General features: G+C 52.2%; 1 protein-coding gene across 1 annotated transcript; it reads right to left on the bottom strand.

Annotated features, from left to right (window-relative positions):
- Window positions 1-1,136: 1,136 nt before the first annotated feature.
- MYO1H (myosin IH) lies at window positions 1,137-17,168 on the bottom strand. The gene is made up of 31 exons (XM_032229497.1): window positions 17,015-17,168; window positions 16,416-16,531; window positions 15,925-16,123; window positions 15,708-15,788; window positions 15,152-15,331; window positions 14,945-15,043; window positions 14,693-14,806; window positions 14,299-14,370; window positions 14,088-14,207; window positions 13,827-13,894; window positions 13,498-13,603; window positions 12,815-12,895; window positions 12,197-12,288; window positions 11,660-11,754; window positions 10,590-10,636; window positions 10,341-10,421; window positions 9,910-10,015; window positions 9,396-9,513; window positions 8,909-9,022; window positions 8,751-8,827; window positions 8,093-8,161; window positions 7,774-7,858; window positions 7,196-7,355; window positions 6,790-6,873; window positions 6,596-6,689; window positions 4,940-4,995; window positions 4,659-4,794; window positions 2,929-2,999; window positions 2,737-2,834; window positions 2,033-2,132; window positions 1,137-1,806 (listed from the first exon to the last, which is right to left on the bottom strand). The coding sequence occupies exons 1-31, from the start codon at window positions 17,138-17,140 to the stop codon at window positions 1,783-1,785; spliced, it is 3,069 nt and encodes a 1,022-aa protein (XP_032085388.1). The 5' UTR covers window positions 17,141-17,168; the 3' UTR covers window positions 1,137-1,782.
- Window positions 17,169-17,261: the final 93 nt, after the last annotated feature.

Raw genomic sequence — 17,261 nt, forward strand, 5'->3', positions numbered from 1 at the left:
CAGAGTCAGCTTATTGCCCCCACAGTCTGGGTCCTCATTTCACCCACCTCGGAAGGATGGAAGGCGGAGTCAACCCTGAGCCGGTGAGATTAGAACCTCTGAACTGCAGATAACAGTCAGCTGAAGCGGCCTGCAGTACTGCACCCTAACCACTGCGCCACCTCGGCTCTTAGTCTGCGTGGCTACCAGAGTCAGAAGAGAAAGCACAGCTTTACTAAGCCAGCAACCACTTTCCTCCAAAGACCAGAGAGTTAGCAATAGCAGTTAGACTTTTATACCGCTTCAGAGGGCTTTCAGCCCTCTCTAAGCGGTTTACAGAGTCAGCTTATTGCCCCCACAGTCTGGGTCCTCATTTCACCCACCTCGGAAGGATGGAAGGCTGAGTCAACCCTGAGCCGGTGAGATTAGAACCTCTGAACTGCAGATAACAGTCAGCTGAAGCGGCCTGCAGTACTGCACCCTAACCACTGCGCCACCTCGGCTCTTAGTCTGCGTGGCTACCAGAGTCAGAAGAGAAAGCACAGCTTTACTAAGCCAGCAACCACTTTCCTCCAAAGACCAGAGAGTTAGCAATAGCAGTTAGACTTTTATACCGCTTCAGAGGGCTTTCAGCCCTCTCTAAGCGGTTTACAGAGTCAGCTTATTGCCCCCACAGTCTGGGTCCTCATTTCACCCACCTCGGAAGGATGGAAGGCGGAGTCAACCCTGAGCCGGTGAGATTAGAACCGCCGAACTGCAGATAGCAGTCAGCTGAAGTAGCCTGCAGTGCTGCATTTAACCACTGCGCCACCTCGGCTCTTATCCTCAGCGTCACAGATTGGGCTGCTGAGAAGCTTTGGCCAGGTGTCACTCACCTGGGAAAGGCCCTTCAAGGATCAAGCATCCCCCCTCCCTCCCCAAGGAGGTCTGTGTGTTGTGGCCGATTCTGCAGCCCCCCCTTCAGCCCTCGGAGGGCCTTAGGAGGCCCCTGGGAAACGAGGGGGAGGGGGGGGCAACCCTTCTTAAAAACTGGCCTGGCGTTTTGAACAAGGTGGCTCGCAGGCACGGAGAGGCCAGGCCAGTGAAAGTGAATTTTCCTTTCGCCTTTTTAATTTTTCATAAATACATCACAGGTTGCTAATACAGAGAATAACGTGGGATCGTAACTCCAGGGACAGGAGGACCTTCCGGGACTTGCTTATCTCGGAAGTAAGAACCTCAATTTGCATTTCACAAATGGGGCTGGTGCCCCCACCACCACCACCAACCGGCCCCTTCAGATGTTGCAGAGGATTCGGTTGAAAAGAGACCCCCCACCCCCTCAAGGCCCCGGGCAGAGGTTCCCGGCCGGCCGTATTGCTCCTCTTCCAGACCTCCTCAAAGGGGTGTTGGGAGTCCTTCGGGGTTTTTTTTTACGCTGAGGTTCTTTTCTGGAGTTCTGCATTTCAAAACGGGTGCCGGGGGGGGGGGGGGGGCGTTTGGTGCAGTTAATGGTTAAATGATTGCCGACTGGAATGTTGAAGCAAATGATCACAAAAAACACTCAGGGCTCAATCTATGCATCCGTTCTGGGAAAGGGTCACTGAGGCCGTTACAGGGTCTAGGATTAATGTGGGGGGGGGGGGCATTGTTCACGGTGGTGTGTTGTTTTTTTTAAAAAAAGATGCAGATGACCTCAACTCCCCTCTGAGCCCCTCTGAGCAGGTTTACGGAGAGCGCCTCAATTCTCCACGGAGGGGATTTCGGGGGCTTCCTTTTCCAGCAGACAGGGTGACGGATAACCTTCAGCTTTGCTCTTCCCCATCAGGACTTTATCTTGGCCGACACCTTTGGGGTTTAAGCATAAAGAGAGTTTTATTTCTAGGTAGCTTCAGCCAAAGAAACGGAGGCTGCTTTTCTTTACGTAAAAAAAGAATCAAAACTGCATTGACTAAACGAATTGATCGGCTGCCTCAACAGAATCTCCTTCCGTCTTTTGAGGAGGGAAATCGTATTCAGACTTGACTGGATGCCCCAAAGCCCCCCCTGGCCTGATGCGCCCCAGAGGCCTTACCACTGTGAGGGTCCCATTTTTGGCTTTGTAGACGTGAGGCTCCTGCCCCGTGGTGAAAACCATGGTCCCTTCTTTCCCGGGACTGATCTGGAACTGGAGGCTGTTACAAAACAGGGGAAACAGAGCAATTCCACCAGGGGGCCTTTGGCCCAGGGCCAGGCTCAGCAGCAGAGCCCCGGCTGCAGAGGGAGACACCCGGGAAGGGGGGGTGGGCTCGTCTGCAGCACCAGGCCACAGGCCGAAGGGTCTTTTCCTCCCCCCCCCCCCCCCCAAGCCCTAGGAGTCGAAACAGATCTTGGTTGAGAAAACAAACATTTTGGAAGATTGAAGGAGAAACAGAGATTCAGACTTTAACTGCTGTGTGTTGCGAAAGGGAAGCCTTAAATTATTTGACGTTTCTTCAGTGGGTTTTAATCCAACGGTAGTAAAAAAAAACAAGCATGCCAAAGCAATAGCAATAACAGTAGACTTATATGCCGCTTCATAGGGCTTCCAGCCCTCTCTAAGCGGTTTACAGAGTCAGCATATCGCCCCCACAGTCTGGGTCCTCCTTTCACCCACCTCGGAAGGATGGAAGGCTGAGTCAACCTTGAGCCGGTGAGATTTGAACCGCCAAACTGCAGATAGCAGTCAGCTGAAGTGGCCTGCAGTGCTGCACCCTAACCACTGCGCCCCCTCGGGAGCAAAGGGAGCCCCCAATTTACCTGCCCTGGACCACGGCCACCAGGTCCTCCTTATGGGCTAACATGCAGAGCTTGGTGACGGTCTCAAAGACGTGCTCACACCGCAGGATGGCATCTCCCTGCAAGGAAGGTTGGAGACGGGCCCTTATTCCTGACTGGGTCCCGAAGGGTCTGCGAGAGTCTCCGGAACAGCAGACCCCCCCCCCCCCTTACCTTCTCCTGCTTGTTGTCTTCGGGGACATGAAGGACTACGACGCCGTCGCTGAGGCTGCTGGTGGAAACGCCTTGCAGGGGAGAAGGGAGAAGAGACCACCTGATTCTTTCTGTCCCACACGGGTCAGTTTTATGGACATGTGGAAGAAGTTCCTACTCTTTCTTTTTTTTAAAAAGACGGTTTGGTTAACCAAGCGAATCCCCTTTCCCGCCGATTCTTTTTCGGAGGGGCCTTTGGTGAAATTGCAAAGATGGAGCTCTACGTCCTTGTTCCACCAGAAGGTCTCTGGTCTCCCATCTTTTCCAAACCCATTGGAGCCTTCCTGTTCCCGAGACGCCCCTTCCCACCCACCCCTCTCATCTACTTAGGCCTTTTCTTATTATTTATTTATTTATTATTTATTATTATTTATTAGATTTATAGGCCGCCTAATCCTGGAGGACACCGGGCGGCTTACAAAGAAAGAAAAAAGAAAAGCAAAATAAAAGAATAATTTAAAAATTCCCAACACGCATACATTTCTAATCGGGGCTGGACCTTAACAATGAGGTCAACAGCCCCCAGGCCTGCCGGAACAGCCAGGTCTTAACGGCTTTCCTGAAGGCCATGAGGGTGGGTGAGGTCCGGACCTCTGGGGGTAGCTGATTCCACAGGGTCGGAGCAGCCACAGAGAAGGCTCTCCTCCGGGGGCCCGCCAGCCGGCACTGTCCGGCTGACGGCATCCAAAGGAGGCCCACCCTGTGGGATCTTATCAGCCGTTGGGAGGTGTGTGGCAGTAGGCGGTCTCGCAGATAGGCTGGTCCTAAGCCATGTAGGGCTTTAAAGGTAATAACCAACACCTTGAATTGCGTCCGGAGACCAATTGGCAGCCTTCTTGTCCTTGAAAAGCACCTGGCCTCAACAGCCTTGCTGCCTTCCAGATATTGATGGGGTAGTTTAGTTTAGTTTAGTTTTAGTTTTATTATTATTTATAGGCCGCCCTTTTCCCTGAGGGGACTCAGGGCGGCTTACAAAATATAGGGAAGGGGGTACAAAACAGTAAACATGAAACAATACATGAGTAAAAATAGTACACAACATTCATTCATCATTCGGGTGGGGACAGATTACGATCTTTATCCCCAGGCCTGACGGGCTAGCCAGGTCTTGAGGGCTGTGCGGAAGGTCTGGACGGTGGTGAGGGTGCGAATCTCCACAGGGAGATCGTTCCAAAGGGTCAGAGCTACTACTGAAAAGGCTCTCCTCCGTGTGGTTGCCAGTCGACACTGACTGGCGGATGGAACTCGGAGGAGGCCTAATCTATGCGATCTAATTGGTCGCAGGGAGGTAATTGGCAGGAGGCGGTCTCTCAAGTACGCAGATCCACTACCACGGAGGGCTTTATGAGTGACAAGTAGCACCTTGAAGCGCACCCAGAGATCAACAGGTAGCCAGCACAGCTCGCGGAGGATAGGTGTTATGTGGGCGAACCGAGGTGCACCCACAATCACTCGCGCGGCCGCATTCTGGACTAGCTGAAGTCGCCGGTAAATACCTGCACTTAGGCCAGAGCTCCTGGTTAACTTGGTGGAAAATTCTAGCTTCTGCGCTGGCTGTCCTAGACCTGCCTGAGGGCAGAATTCCCCCCTCTGGTGTGTCTCCAAAAGCTTTGCTCCAAAGTCACAAAGGGGCCGGCTCCAGGGATGAGGACCGAGTCCCTCTGCCCAAGAGAAGCGATGCCCAAGGTTACCTTTGAGGGCGGCGTACTCGATCTTTTGCTTGATCTTGGCCGTCTCCACCACGTAAGCCGCCACGCGGGTCAGGACAAGCAGTCGCTCTCGGGGTTTGAAGCCGTTCCGGTCGTATTTCACCACTGGGGTGACATACTGGAAACCAGCGCAAGAGACAAGAGGGAAGCTGAAGAGGGCTGCAGCAGGGCTGGGTCGGCAGCATCGGAGTCAGGGAGAAAAAGGTGGGAGCCGCTCGGAGCTCGTCCCCTGCTTACCTGTGGGGTGCCCTGCTCTGCCTTACCTGGACCTTCTCGTGGCGGATCATCTGCAGGACTTTGGGGCAGAGGTCGCCCTCCCCTAGGAGAGAAGGGGGCAGAAAGCTCCTCTGAGGTCTTCGAAGAAACCTCCGGCAGGCCAGAAATGTCTTTTATTTTTTTCCCTTCATTATTTCATTTAAATAAGGACTTACTTTTCCTGCTGGACCAGATAACAGAGTAAGTTTTAAGGCGCCTTAGTGGTCTCTCCAGTCCAACCCTCTGCTCAGGCGGGGAAACCCTCGGCCAGGGGTCCTCAACCCTTTTGAACAGGGGGCCGATGCACGACGGTCCCTCACACTGTTGGGGTGGCCGGACCAGCTGGGTGGGCGTGGCTAGGTGGTCACGTGACTGGGTGGGCGTGGCCAATTTAGAATTCACAAACTGATTTGCTTTTTGCCACACTTGTGCATGTGTAATACACACCCATGGAGATCTACCAAAATTGTTCAGCAACCAATTTGGTGGGTGTACTTTATATATGTGGGAAGAATCAAAGCAGTGGGTGAATCCTCCTTCTGGCTTTATACTGCGGTTGCATTTGAATTAGTGTCAGCCAACTTCACCTGATTTTGAAAAGGCTAGGAGACATGGAAACATGCCCCCCATCCACCCACTCACTCACTTTTAAAGCACTACTTTAAAAGCAGCCCCTTCCCTACTCACCCACCGGCCCTGGATCACATGGCTGTGAAAAACATCTGAAAGTCTTTTAATGACTTTTAAAGAGTTTTAATGGATCACATGGCTGTGAAAATACCTGAAAGGCTGTTTTTAAAGACTTTTAAAGCACTTTAAGGACTTTTAAAGAGTTTTAATGGATCACAATGGCTGTGAAAATACCTGAAAGGCTGTTTTTAAAGACTTTTAATGAACTTTAAGGACTTTTAAAGAGTTTTAATGGCTCACATGGCTGTGAAAATACATGAAAGCCTGTTTTTAAAGACTTTTAAAGCACTTTAAGGACTTTTAAAGAGTTTTAATGGATCACAATGGCTGTGAAAATACCTGAAAGACTATTTTTAAAGATTTTTAAAGAACTTTAAGGACTTTTAAAGAGTTTTAATGGATCACATGGCTGTGAAAATACCCGAAAGACTATTTTTAAAGACTTTTAAAGAACTTTAAGGACTTTTAAAGAGTTTTAATGGATCACATGGCTGTGAAAATACCCGAAAGGCTGTTTTTAAAGACTTTTGAAGCACTTCTTTACAAGCTGGCAGCTGCTTTTCATCCCACCACTCCACGGGGCGGATACTCTGCATTGGTGGGCCGTAGTTTGAGGAAGCCTGCCCTAGGCCATGTCAGGCACATGGTTCTCCAGTCTTTGGAACAGAGGCAAAAGCCCTTCCACTGGTTAATTGTTCTCAGTGTCAGGAAATTCCTCCTCAGTTCCAGGTGGCTTCTCCTTGATCAATTTCCATCAGTTGCTTCTTGCCCTGCCTTCAGTTTCAGGTCCTTTGGAGGGTGTGTTGATCCCCTCGGGTGGTCCTTGGGATCACCCTTCCAACTCCACCCTTCTATGCTTTCCCTGAAACCCCCCACCCCGCCCCCAAATTACATCCAGACAGTCAACAAGGGAGAACCCTTCGTTTGAGTCAAGCCAAGTTCTCAACAGGGTCTGCCAACACTCAGCTACTCACCCAGTCGGCTGTGGAGGAAGGGCTGGTTCAGACTTTCCACGTAGCCGACCTTCTTCCCGGAGAAGATTGCACTGGCAACAGCTTTCTGCTCCATCTGTTTGGGAGTAAAATGAGAACTTTATCCCCCTCGGGACACCAGGAAGACCCTCACGGGAAACGGCAGGCTTCTGCATCAGAAGATCTCGGAGTCCCACCTGGGCCTTCTTCTCTGCGCTCATTCCACAACAATATCTCCGGACAAGGTTCCTTTTGCAGATGGTCTTCAGAAGAGCAGAAGTCTGGGTGGTAGAAGGGGAGAAGATTGACATGAGATGGACATTATAATCAGCCACGGACCCCTGTGGAGCTCCCAGGTTCTCTTCCTAAGGGAGCAGATGGCGCTCCAACTCACAATCCCCAGTTTTGTACAAGTTTAGGAGACCTTCTCAATCTGACTACCCCTCAGCTAGCCTCAGAGGAGCTGGAGAGACCCTCACCCCCCGCCCGCAGCAGCCTAGAGAGAAGAGACCCACAGCCAGACAGCAAAGCCAGAGGCTTCCTCTCTGGACTCTGCAACAGACTGCCCCTGAACATGGAGGCTTCCCACAAGCCCGTTCTCACTTGTTGCATGATCTCTGGAGGCTTAAGCCAGCTTTTGTCCAAGACGGTCTTTGGAATGTGATCCCTGAGTTTCATGAGGTAGGTGTACTGCACAAACCTCACAAAATCCACGTTGTGGGCGTTCAGGGGCTCCCTCCGGTGAATGAAGCCTTTGAGGAACCTTCAGAAGGGAGGAAAGCAACATGCAGGACCCTCCTCCTTATCGTCCCCAGGTGCCTTCCCAGGTGTAGGTGTGTGTGGGCGGTGTGTGTGTGTACAGACATCCGTGTAATATACGGAATAACCAAATGATCAGGGACCCCTCTGATTTCTTCTCGGAGCTGAGAGCAGGGGTGAAATCCAGCAGGATCCGGAGAACCGGTAGTGGAAATCTTGAGTAGTCCGGGGAACCGGGAAATGCCACCTCTGGCCGGCCCCCGAGTGGGGGAGGGAATGGGGATTTTGCAGTATCCTTCCCCTGCCACGCCCACCAAGCCACGCCCACAGAACCGGTAGCTTAAAAAAAATGAATTTCACCACTGGCCGAGAGGCACCGGGAAGGGAGGGATGATCCCAGGCGGAGGAGGCAGGGAACTTACTTATGGATTGTCTCCACTGCCCACATCCTCTTCTTGGCCAGTCTGCGTGCCAGGACCCCCCTCCAGGCGGCCTCCAGCAGGATGGCTGCAAGAGAGAAAGAGTCCCCGGTTCAGCCAGGAGAGCCGCCTCCTTCTCTTCCTCTTCCTCCTCCTCTTCCTCCTCCTCCTCCTCTTCCTCCTCCTCCTCCTCCTCCTCAGCAGATGGAGGGCAAGCAGAGCACGGTTTCACAAAGGGTCTCCGGGAACCCAGTTTAGAAACCGGCCCTTGTCAAGCCTTCTGCTCAAGGAGGTTTTCGGTTCTGGCCAAGCTGACCCTTACCGGCTTGTCTCATCCTCTGGAACTCTCGCTTCCCCAGGCAACCTCTGTATTTCGCTTGGATTCTGGAGACTGAAAGAGAGGGGGAAAAGGCTGCCCTGATGCCCTCCCCAGGTGAAGGTCCCTCCGGTTTCTTTGGGGGGGGGGGAAGGAGGCCCTTCTAAACCAGACTGTATAACTCCCATTTTGTTTACCAGAAACATCACTCCCGACCGCGACTTCCAGGGACCAAAACCTGAGACTTTCTAGCCTAGAATCTGCATTGAAACTGAATCAAGGATTCTGATGCATCAGGAGTATGACGACGTTCTAATGGGGCTGGAAGTAAGTAGCTCTTGGACATCTTTCCCATCAAAGCTACCTGGCTTCTTCAGTGAGAGATGGAGCACGGGACCATCTTAATACACAGAAGACCACCCCAAAATTAATCCTAAATAGACCTGAGCTTGCAGTGCTAAACCTGGAGGCTTCTCTTTGGCCCAAGAGAAGGGAAGGAAGAGAAGGGCTAAATAGCCCAACAGGGATTTCGTGCAGCCTTAGAAGGACGCTGCATTTATGAGGAGGCCGCCCAGGGCCTCCAGAGGATGACTTCCTCGTCAAGACGACGCTCAGGTAGAAAAAGACCTTCCTGGGCGTGGCCCAAAGAGGCCCAGGCACATACTCAGGAGGTGCTTCCGATGTTCGAAGGCATCTTCGGTGGCAAAAAGGGTCCTCGGGAAACGAATGAAGAGTTTGGTCCTGGAGGAGACAGAAGGTGCATTTTAATGGACAGCAGCTGCACGAACCGATCCCAAACACTGCAGGCGTCTCCTCCTCTACCTTCCCATCTTGTACTCTTCGGGCTTGTAGCCGATGTGATGGATGAGCTTCTCCACTCCCTTGGCTGCAGGGCCTCGCCACTGGGGCCAGGTATCCGGGCAGAGAGACTTGTACCTGGAATCAGCCAGGGGAAAAGGGTTCCAAGCCGCGGGAGGCATCCCAGAGACTCATTAACTTTTCCTGACCAGCACAGCTCACCCCCGGCTTCTCCCTCCCCAGAAATCCTGATTGTGGGTCAAGCTTGTTTAGAGGAGGCCAATCCCAGTTCCCCTCCACAAGCCCCACGGCGAAGGGATGGGCTGCACAACCACACAGGTGACCTCCGTCTTCCTAACATGCAAAGGGGGCCAGTCAGGTATCCAATCTCCAGCAGAATGTTTTGGAGCTGGAGGGGGGTGGGGGGGAAGACGGCCCTCCCTCTTGTGTTCTCAGTTCCCACTGCAGCCATGGCAATGAGTGGGGTGGGGGGAGAGGAGAGGAACCTCACCTTTGCAGGAAGTGCTCGTACTTCCGACGGTAAGCGAAGCCGGCTCGCCTCACCCGAAGGTGCTCCATTAAACCCAGGTATTTCACCTGGTGTCTTATCAAGGAGTCATCGAATTTGTCTGCAGAAGAAAACGGCAGCCCATTCAGGGCCCTCGGCACTCTTCCGCCACCCCTTCATGGGTTAAGACCTACTCGTTTCTCTGGGTCCAAACTCTACTGCCCAAAGGCACCAAAACATTTGGCTGCAGAAGAGCTCCAAGAGGAATGGATCTTCACGTCCATCTGCCACCCCCCTCTGGCCTGAGACAGGAAGCCCCTGCCGGCTTCTCCTCCAGCACTTCCTTAGGTTTTAAACTCCAGGAATTCTGGTTTCTCCAGGGGGGGATGAGAAATGTTAGCTGCTGTTTTCAGGGCAGCCCAGATTTCAGGTTGCCCTCAGGACAGATCAATGAAACCACCACGGGGGGAAAGTTGTGCAGCACCCCCCACACTGTCCAGCCCAGAGGTCTCCATACCAGGTTCTTTGTCCCCGTTGGGTTTAATGCACCGGATGTAGGAGGGCTCCTTGGACATCAGGATGTCTATCAAACTGGACAGGCTGGCTTTGAACTGAGCTGCAACCTGGGCGTGGCAGAAGGCCTCAGTTACACACATGGAAGGGGGTGCAGCTGCAAACTTTACCCAAGCAGTTAAATGTGACCCCCAATTATGTTGTGCGTTGTGTGCACTCTGGGCACGGTGTGCTAAGGACCACTGCAAGCCCCGTTTCCATGCGCACCTTGTCCCAGATTGTTAATCGTCAGCAAGGAATGCAATCTTCCCGCTGAAGAAATTTCTCCTCTGCTGAAAGACGCTCCCCCAATTCTACAAAGTGCCAATCTATTGCTTGGCTCTGAGCCAAAACATTTCAAGAGCTCGTCTCATCGTGTCCGAGGAGAGCACTCACCGTCTCTGGCCTCCTCCGGTTGTGCAACTCCGATGAGCGGAAGCATTCTTTCAAGATGCCATTTTTGGAATTGCACAGCACCTTGAAACAGGTCAAAGCGTGAGGTCACAGAATCCGTAACATCCGTTCCTTTCCACCCACTCTTAAGAATTCCTGCAACTCTTCCTTCATCTGCACCTTTTCTACTTCTGTTCCTATCCCTTAACTACAAGAGAGAAGCCCACCTCAACGGATCCAAAATATTCTTACCTCTTTAAGGTTCCGGTAAAGCAGATCATTATTTTTCTCCAAAAATCCTAAAGACGGCAGGAAATAAAGTTAAAACAATACTAATTAAGAGAGCCGAGGTGGCGCAGTGGTTAGGGTGCAGTACTGCAGGCCACTTCAGCTGACTGTTATCTGCAGTTCAGCGGTTCAAATCTCACCGGCTCAAGGTTGACTCAGCCTTCCATCCTTCCGAGATGGGTGAAATGAGGACCCGGATTGTTGTTGGGGGCGATATGCTGACTCTGTAAACCGCTTAGAGAGGGCTGAAAGCCCTATGAAGCGGTAGATAAGTCTAACTGCTATTGCTATATTGCTATTGCTAATAAAATTGGGACAGGGGAAGAGAAAGTCTTCCTGGAAATGAACCCAGGGTGATCTTAGCAAAGACTCTGTTGGCTTAAACCAGTGTTTCTGAACCTTAGCAGCATTAAGGTATCTGGGCTTCAGTTCCCAGAATCCCCCATGCTGGCTGGGGAATTCTGGGAGTTGAAGTCCGCCTGCCTTAAAGTTGCCACGGTTGAGAAACACAGTCTGAACAATTACAGTCTTGGGATTACAGAATTTCATCAATGTCAGCCTCTTTTGCCGAGAGGTTTTTGGGGTTTTTTTTGAGAAGAGACACAGAAAGAGAAACCTCACCGGCCCTCTCCAACTAGGCACCAACTATCCTGCACAACCACTGTGGAGTCCGCTCGCTGGGGACGATGGGCTACAATTTAATGGGCTTGAATCGGCCATGTCAAATTGAAGGGCACACAGAGGTGTCGTAATTGGTGCCCAGAAGGCTTTGATCACCACAAACATATTTTCCAAACGATTGGATTCGATGGGAGCTGGAGGAGGCCTCTTGCCAAGATAAGCGGCTTCAGAAAGAAAAATGTTCCTGGTCTCGAAATCTAGGAAGGAGTTGCTTCCAGTCAGCCTCCTTCGTTGTTTGTTTTTTTGTCCCCTGAAGCAGGAATCATTCTTGTGAGCTTCAAGCAAGGAGGGAGGGAAGCAGCCTAGATTAAGCCCCTTGCAAACTGGTCCCCACGTCAGCCTCCCCCTCTTACCCACTGTGCAGTAGGTCACTTCTCCCGCGTAGTGAAGCAAGCGGAAGTCCACCCAGTCGATGGACTTCCGGGTTTTCAGGTCTGCAAGCTTTCGACTGCAGAGAGAAAGAGAAAAAAAGAGAGGGAATTCCCCAGTTCAGAGACAATCCCACTGGCAGCTGGGCCAGGATCCAACCCAGAAGCAAGGATGGTGGGGCTGAGGTGGCATTCAGCAGGTTCTGACCAGCTCTGGAGAACCGGTAGCAGAAATTTTGAGTAGTTCAGAGAACCGGCAAATACCACCTCTGGCTGGCCGCGCCCCCATCTATTCTCTGCCTCCTGAGTCCCAGCTCATCGGGAGAGAATGGGGATTTTGCAGGAACCTTCCCCTGCCACGCTCTCCAATCCATATCACGCCCACTAAGCCACAGAACCGGTAGTGAAAAAAAATTGAATCCCACCACTGGATTGAGGTAGGGTCTGCTCCAAGAAGTGCCAAGGTAAACGGCCCTTGGGAGATGACCCCGTCCCTTCCGGCAAGAAGGGCACAGTGCTTACGTCACAAAATGGGCATGGTCTCCTACTTTCTCCTCCAGTTTTTCCAAGAAACTCAGGTCAGTGGCTTCACCGGGCCGCAAGCATTCTTCATCCTTAAACAAGAAAGGCAAAAGACCATCGCTGGCTCCCCGCATGAGCAATAAATAGTGTATTAGGCTTAAGGTGAGGTTTGAACTGGGCGATTCTAACTTGTTCAGTGAATCCAGCTGAAAAATATGGGTCAATGGTTATGTGTGGGGCACAGCCAATGGGTCTGGTGGTTCTTGAATCTAAACCAGATGTGATGGGTTTATGTTTATGGCTGCCAGCCAGCACATCTGGAGGTCTCCTGAACCAGAAAAATGGACGCTGAGGGCATCTCCAAACAGCAAAGGAAATTATTTCAAAGTGTTTCCAGGTCAGCCCCGAGTCCTATAAAACCACCCTGTGGTCCACTTTCCCTTCTCTGCCACTACGCTACAAAACCAGAACTGTAGTTTTGTGAGAAAGTCAATAACTCTTTGATAGAATCCCTCAGCTATTTAAAAACTTTTCGGTACCCCAAATTCCTTTAGTGGGCGACCTTGTTTGGAATCTCTCTTATTGGCTAAACATACCCAAAAACCAATGTTTTCTTACCAGTATGGAAATGATGCCTTTGTGCTTTTCCTCCACGAGGTCACATATGATCTTGTTATTAAAATATGGAACCGGTTCCCACTACAATTGGGAGCAGAAGAGAGGCGGTCAAGGCACAGCACGGCCATATTTGGCCAAATATGGCCGTGCTGTGTAAAATTCTATTTAAAACAGTCAGTCCATCTCCACCGGCCTCTGGAATCAGAATTTAGATGAACTCTAGGAAGAAGTCTTAAAAGTTTGGGGGAAAGCACAGTTGCCCACAATCTGGGTCCAGAAGACAAACATTTTCTTCACATCAAGGATCCTGGTTTGGTCAAATGTGGCAGGATTTTGTTAAGACCGGCTTGACCTGACTCAGGGGGTTGGATAAAATGAGTAAGTTTATGCTTGGTGTAAAAAAAAAAGGCACTTCTCCCCAACCATTTTTGCCCTGCGAAAGATCCTTGTCTTCTCCAATCCTCGGAGCATTTGAATTCCACCTTGAGAAACAGGGGCACCCCACCCCCCCACCCCCAGGTAGCCTCCGGGATGGTTTGACAACTGCAGTTCATATTTTGTCTCTTCCTGCGCCTCATTTCGGCCCTGGGGCTACCAGGCCTAGACTTGGTGGGAGGGGGGAGGGGGAAGGTGGGGGGAGAAAGGTTTAAGGGGAAGAAGGGTTAGCAAGGAGCAAGAGCTACCTCAATGCCTTCCAGCTCATATTCCTCCTGTTCTGCCTTCAAGGTCATCTCGATCAACAGCTGGTGGAGTTTCTCGTTGCAATAGTTGATACAAAACTGTTCAAAACTTGAACACACACACACACATTTTAAAACAGTCATGTTCTAGAAGTGTTTCTGGACTGAACCACTTTTACCACCCCACAACTAGAGGAAGGGAGATTGTATGATCCTTGCCTCCTCCTGCTCTTTCTCCAAATCCCATGTTCTCTTTAGTTTAGTCTCATTTTTTTTAATGCATAAAACATTTTAAAATGTGGTTTGATTTAGAGGGTGAATGGAGACTTTACCTGTTGGTCTCAAAGACTTCGAAGCCATAAATATCCAGCAGCCCAATCACGGTTTTCCTGCTGAAGTCCTACCAAACAAGGAGAAACAACGCGGGTCCCAATCGGAAGGTCCTTCGAGTGTCTGCGCACAAATTGGACACGAGGCGCACAACCCCGGAGCCACCTCCGTCAACCGCCAGCCTTCTCAAGCCCCAGCGGGAATGGGAAAGACCGGGCGTCACCGATACAAGCCACTCTTACAAACAGCCACGAAGGACCCACCCTGTTTGCTAAAGAGCCGTTGATTTTGCTGACCAGCCAAGCAAAGGTCCGTCCGTAGATGGCTTTCGCCACGGCGTCACGGGCGTAGAATGCCAGGTCCACGTCCAGCGGGCTTAAAACCTTCAGGAGGAAGAAAGTCACAGCGGGGTCCGCATGGGGGCAGTTCTGCCCTGTTGTTTTCTTGCAAAGGAGCAGGGAGAATGAGTGGTACCTCTTCAAACCGTGCCTCGATCTTCCTGTGGGTCAGAGATTCTTGAAGGATGGACAGGGGGACGCCCAAAAGCTACAGAGAGGAGGGGAAAAAAGACAACAGCCGCTAACACTCAACTCTTTATCAGTGCTGCAATTCAAAACCTCGGGGGGGGGGAGGGAAGCTTTCAAATGCGATGTGCACCCCATGCTCAAAACTACTCCTATGACGGCGCACTCACACCACAGTGTATGGAAGCAGCGCAGGGGATTGTCGTTGAGTTTCAGCATGGCAAAGGGCTTGCCCGCAAAGGCTGTGCGCCGTGCCAGTGGCCAGGGTGGGACGCCATGTGCTTTGCACCCAGGGCTGCCCTCCCCCAAATTAATTCAGAGTCTCTGACGCGCCCAGCTGGCACCTTGGAGATCCAGTGGAGTTGAGTGCCGTTGGTGATGATGGCGTGGCCGTTGCTGTCTTCTTCAAACTGGATGTTGCCCAGGTGCAGGACACTGGCAATGATGCCCAAGAGATTCTGAGAAGGAAGGCGAAGAAACGCAGTCAGATCCAGCGTAACTCACCCTCGTCAGCGAAGGGGGGTGGGGGGGGAAAGGTCTGTTTTAAACAGATGTAACACTCTCCTTCCCCCCACTGCCCCTCCTAAGGTCCCCACCTCAATATCTCTCGGGGCAAAGTCGATGACCACGAAGGCTTTCTGGACTGTTCTCCAATCGCTGCCGTCGTTAACGGAAGACACTTTGGCACAGCCTCCCTACAGCGGAAGAGAGAAACAGCTGGCAGCTTTCTGCAAAGCCAGGGGGATGCAGGGGGGAGGCGCCTGGAAATCACAGCCTGGGGACAAAAATCTGCGCCACCCGACCTGCACCAGGTAGGAGTACTTCTGAGGGCTGCGTCCCAGGCCCAGGCCCTCCAGCAGCTCCTCCTCGCCCCCCTCCAGCAGCTGGTAGAAGACGTGGAAGTTGCGCTCCCCAGGGTTCTGGTGCACCACTCGGGATTTCTCAATCAGGTAGCTCAGGATGTGTCCACCGACAGGAGCCCCCTGGAAAGAGCAGAAACAGAGAAGCTCCTGTGCCACGTCCCCCCCCCCCGTCCCCCCCCCCAGTCTGAAAGGAACACTGCTGGCTGATCTTTTCTTAGTCCCGACCTGGCCTACTTCGCAGGGGCATTGAGAAGATAAAAGCTAAGGGAGGCAATGAGTGTCACACTTTTCCCCCCCCTCTGATTTAAAAAAAAAAGGATATAATGAGTTGCAAGCCATCTTTTTATTTTCCTTGGCTCTTTTGGAGCCCTGACATATAACCGCTAATAATAAATAAAAGATTCCACAAGGTGGTCTACATTTCATGACTCCGGATTAAAGAGTTAAAAATGCAAGGTGTTTTTTTTAAACCCCCCGAATATTTCAAAAGCTGTACCTTAAAATCAAACTGGATATCCATGTACTTCCCAAACCTACTTGAGTTGTCATTCCGTAACGTTTTGGCATTTCCAAAGGCCTGTGGGAGAAAGAGAGTTGGGGGTAATTGAAGAGCGGCTGAGCCTCCCCCTCCTCTCCCTGCCCAGCAGGCGGCCTTCAGGGGAAGCCCCTCCACCATACGGGGGACCGAGAGCCCCGCATCCCCAGGCCGGCACCTCCAGGACGGGATTGGAGAGGAGCAAACGGTCGCGGACAATCTGGAGCTGCTCGGTGGTAGGGCAGGTCACGGCGAAGAACTGGAGGATCTTCTTGGAGGCTTCGGTCTTCCCGGCTCCGCTTTCCCCGGAGATCAAGATGAAGTGGTTGTTGTACTCGGTGCACATGAGCCGGTAGGCGTTGTCTGCGATGGCGTAGCTGGAGAAGACGCAAGGGGGGAGAGAGGAGAGGGAGAGCTTCCCCCGTGGGCAAGGATAACACAACGGGGGTGTTGTGTTCCAGCTGGGGCTTCAACTCCTGTAATCCCCAACCAGCCTCCCCCAATAATAATTATACACAGGAAGTGTGTATAATTATTATTGGGGGAGGCTATCTTTCTGTGCTTTAATTCCCCTTAAGCTTGGGTGGATGGATGGATACGAACGGAGGGTCCCCTCTGGGCCCACGGAAGGCCCCACAGGGCAGGGAATGGCCTGGCATCTTTGCTCACATGTGCGGTGGCAGCTCGAAGAAGTTGACGCCTTTGTACTGCTCCATCTGCTTAGCCGTGTAGATGTCCAACTCTTTGTAGGGATTCACAGAGACCAGGAGAGTCCCGATGTAGGTCTGGGGGGGGGGAGGGAGAAGCAAGAAGAATTCAGGCTGCCAATCAGCGCGTGATCCCCAGAGCAAAAGAGGGGTGGTGGTGGCAGTGTCACCATACAAAGCCCACGGAGGTTGGTACTCGTCCCGCCCAAGAGCCTCTCCGGAGGGCCTGAGAGCCACACAGCCAGGTGTCCTTTCAGGGCCAACCAGAGTCGCCTCCTCAGCCACCCCAATTCCTACCCCAGGGCCAGAGGGAGGGCTGAAGCTGTCGCTGGTTGGGCACACCAGCTGTCCATCAAGGAGAGGGGCACAGCCCCCCCATTTCCTCACACCCCTCGAGGGGTTGTCTTCTGGCTCTCAAATTCTCCTTTCAACCCTGAAGAGGCAGCAGCCCCTCGGATTCAGTCCAAGACCTCTGGTCTATAATGTTATTCCGGCACCCTCTTCCCCTCCCCAAGGCAGGCAACACCCCCTCTTCCAAATGGCCGTTCCACGTTTCATTACGTAGATGAGGTTCTCCCGGTATCTCTTGCGCAGGTTGTCCAAGAAAGCCGATTCGCTGGTGTGAGAGTCGAGCAGGACGAAATCTTGAACTCCGACCCTGTCGCGGGCGATCAGGGCCCCTTCCATGTTCAGCTGGTGGGGCTTCTTCCACACCGCCTCCTTCTGCAAGCCCACAAGGAAACGGCCCGGTTAGTGGTGTGGGGGTGGGGGTGGGGGTTCCACCACAAAACCGCGGTAGACAAAAGCG

This window comes from Thamnophis elegans, chromosome 13 (genome assembly GCF_009769535.1).
Source record: "Thamnophis elegans isolate rThaEle1 chromosome 13, rThaEle1.pri, whole genome shotgun sequence".
NCBI classification, from domain to species: Eukaryota; Metazoa; Chordata; class Lepidosauria; order Squamata; family Colubridae; genus Thamnophis; species Thamnophis elegans.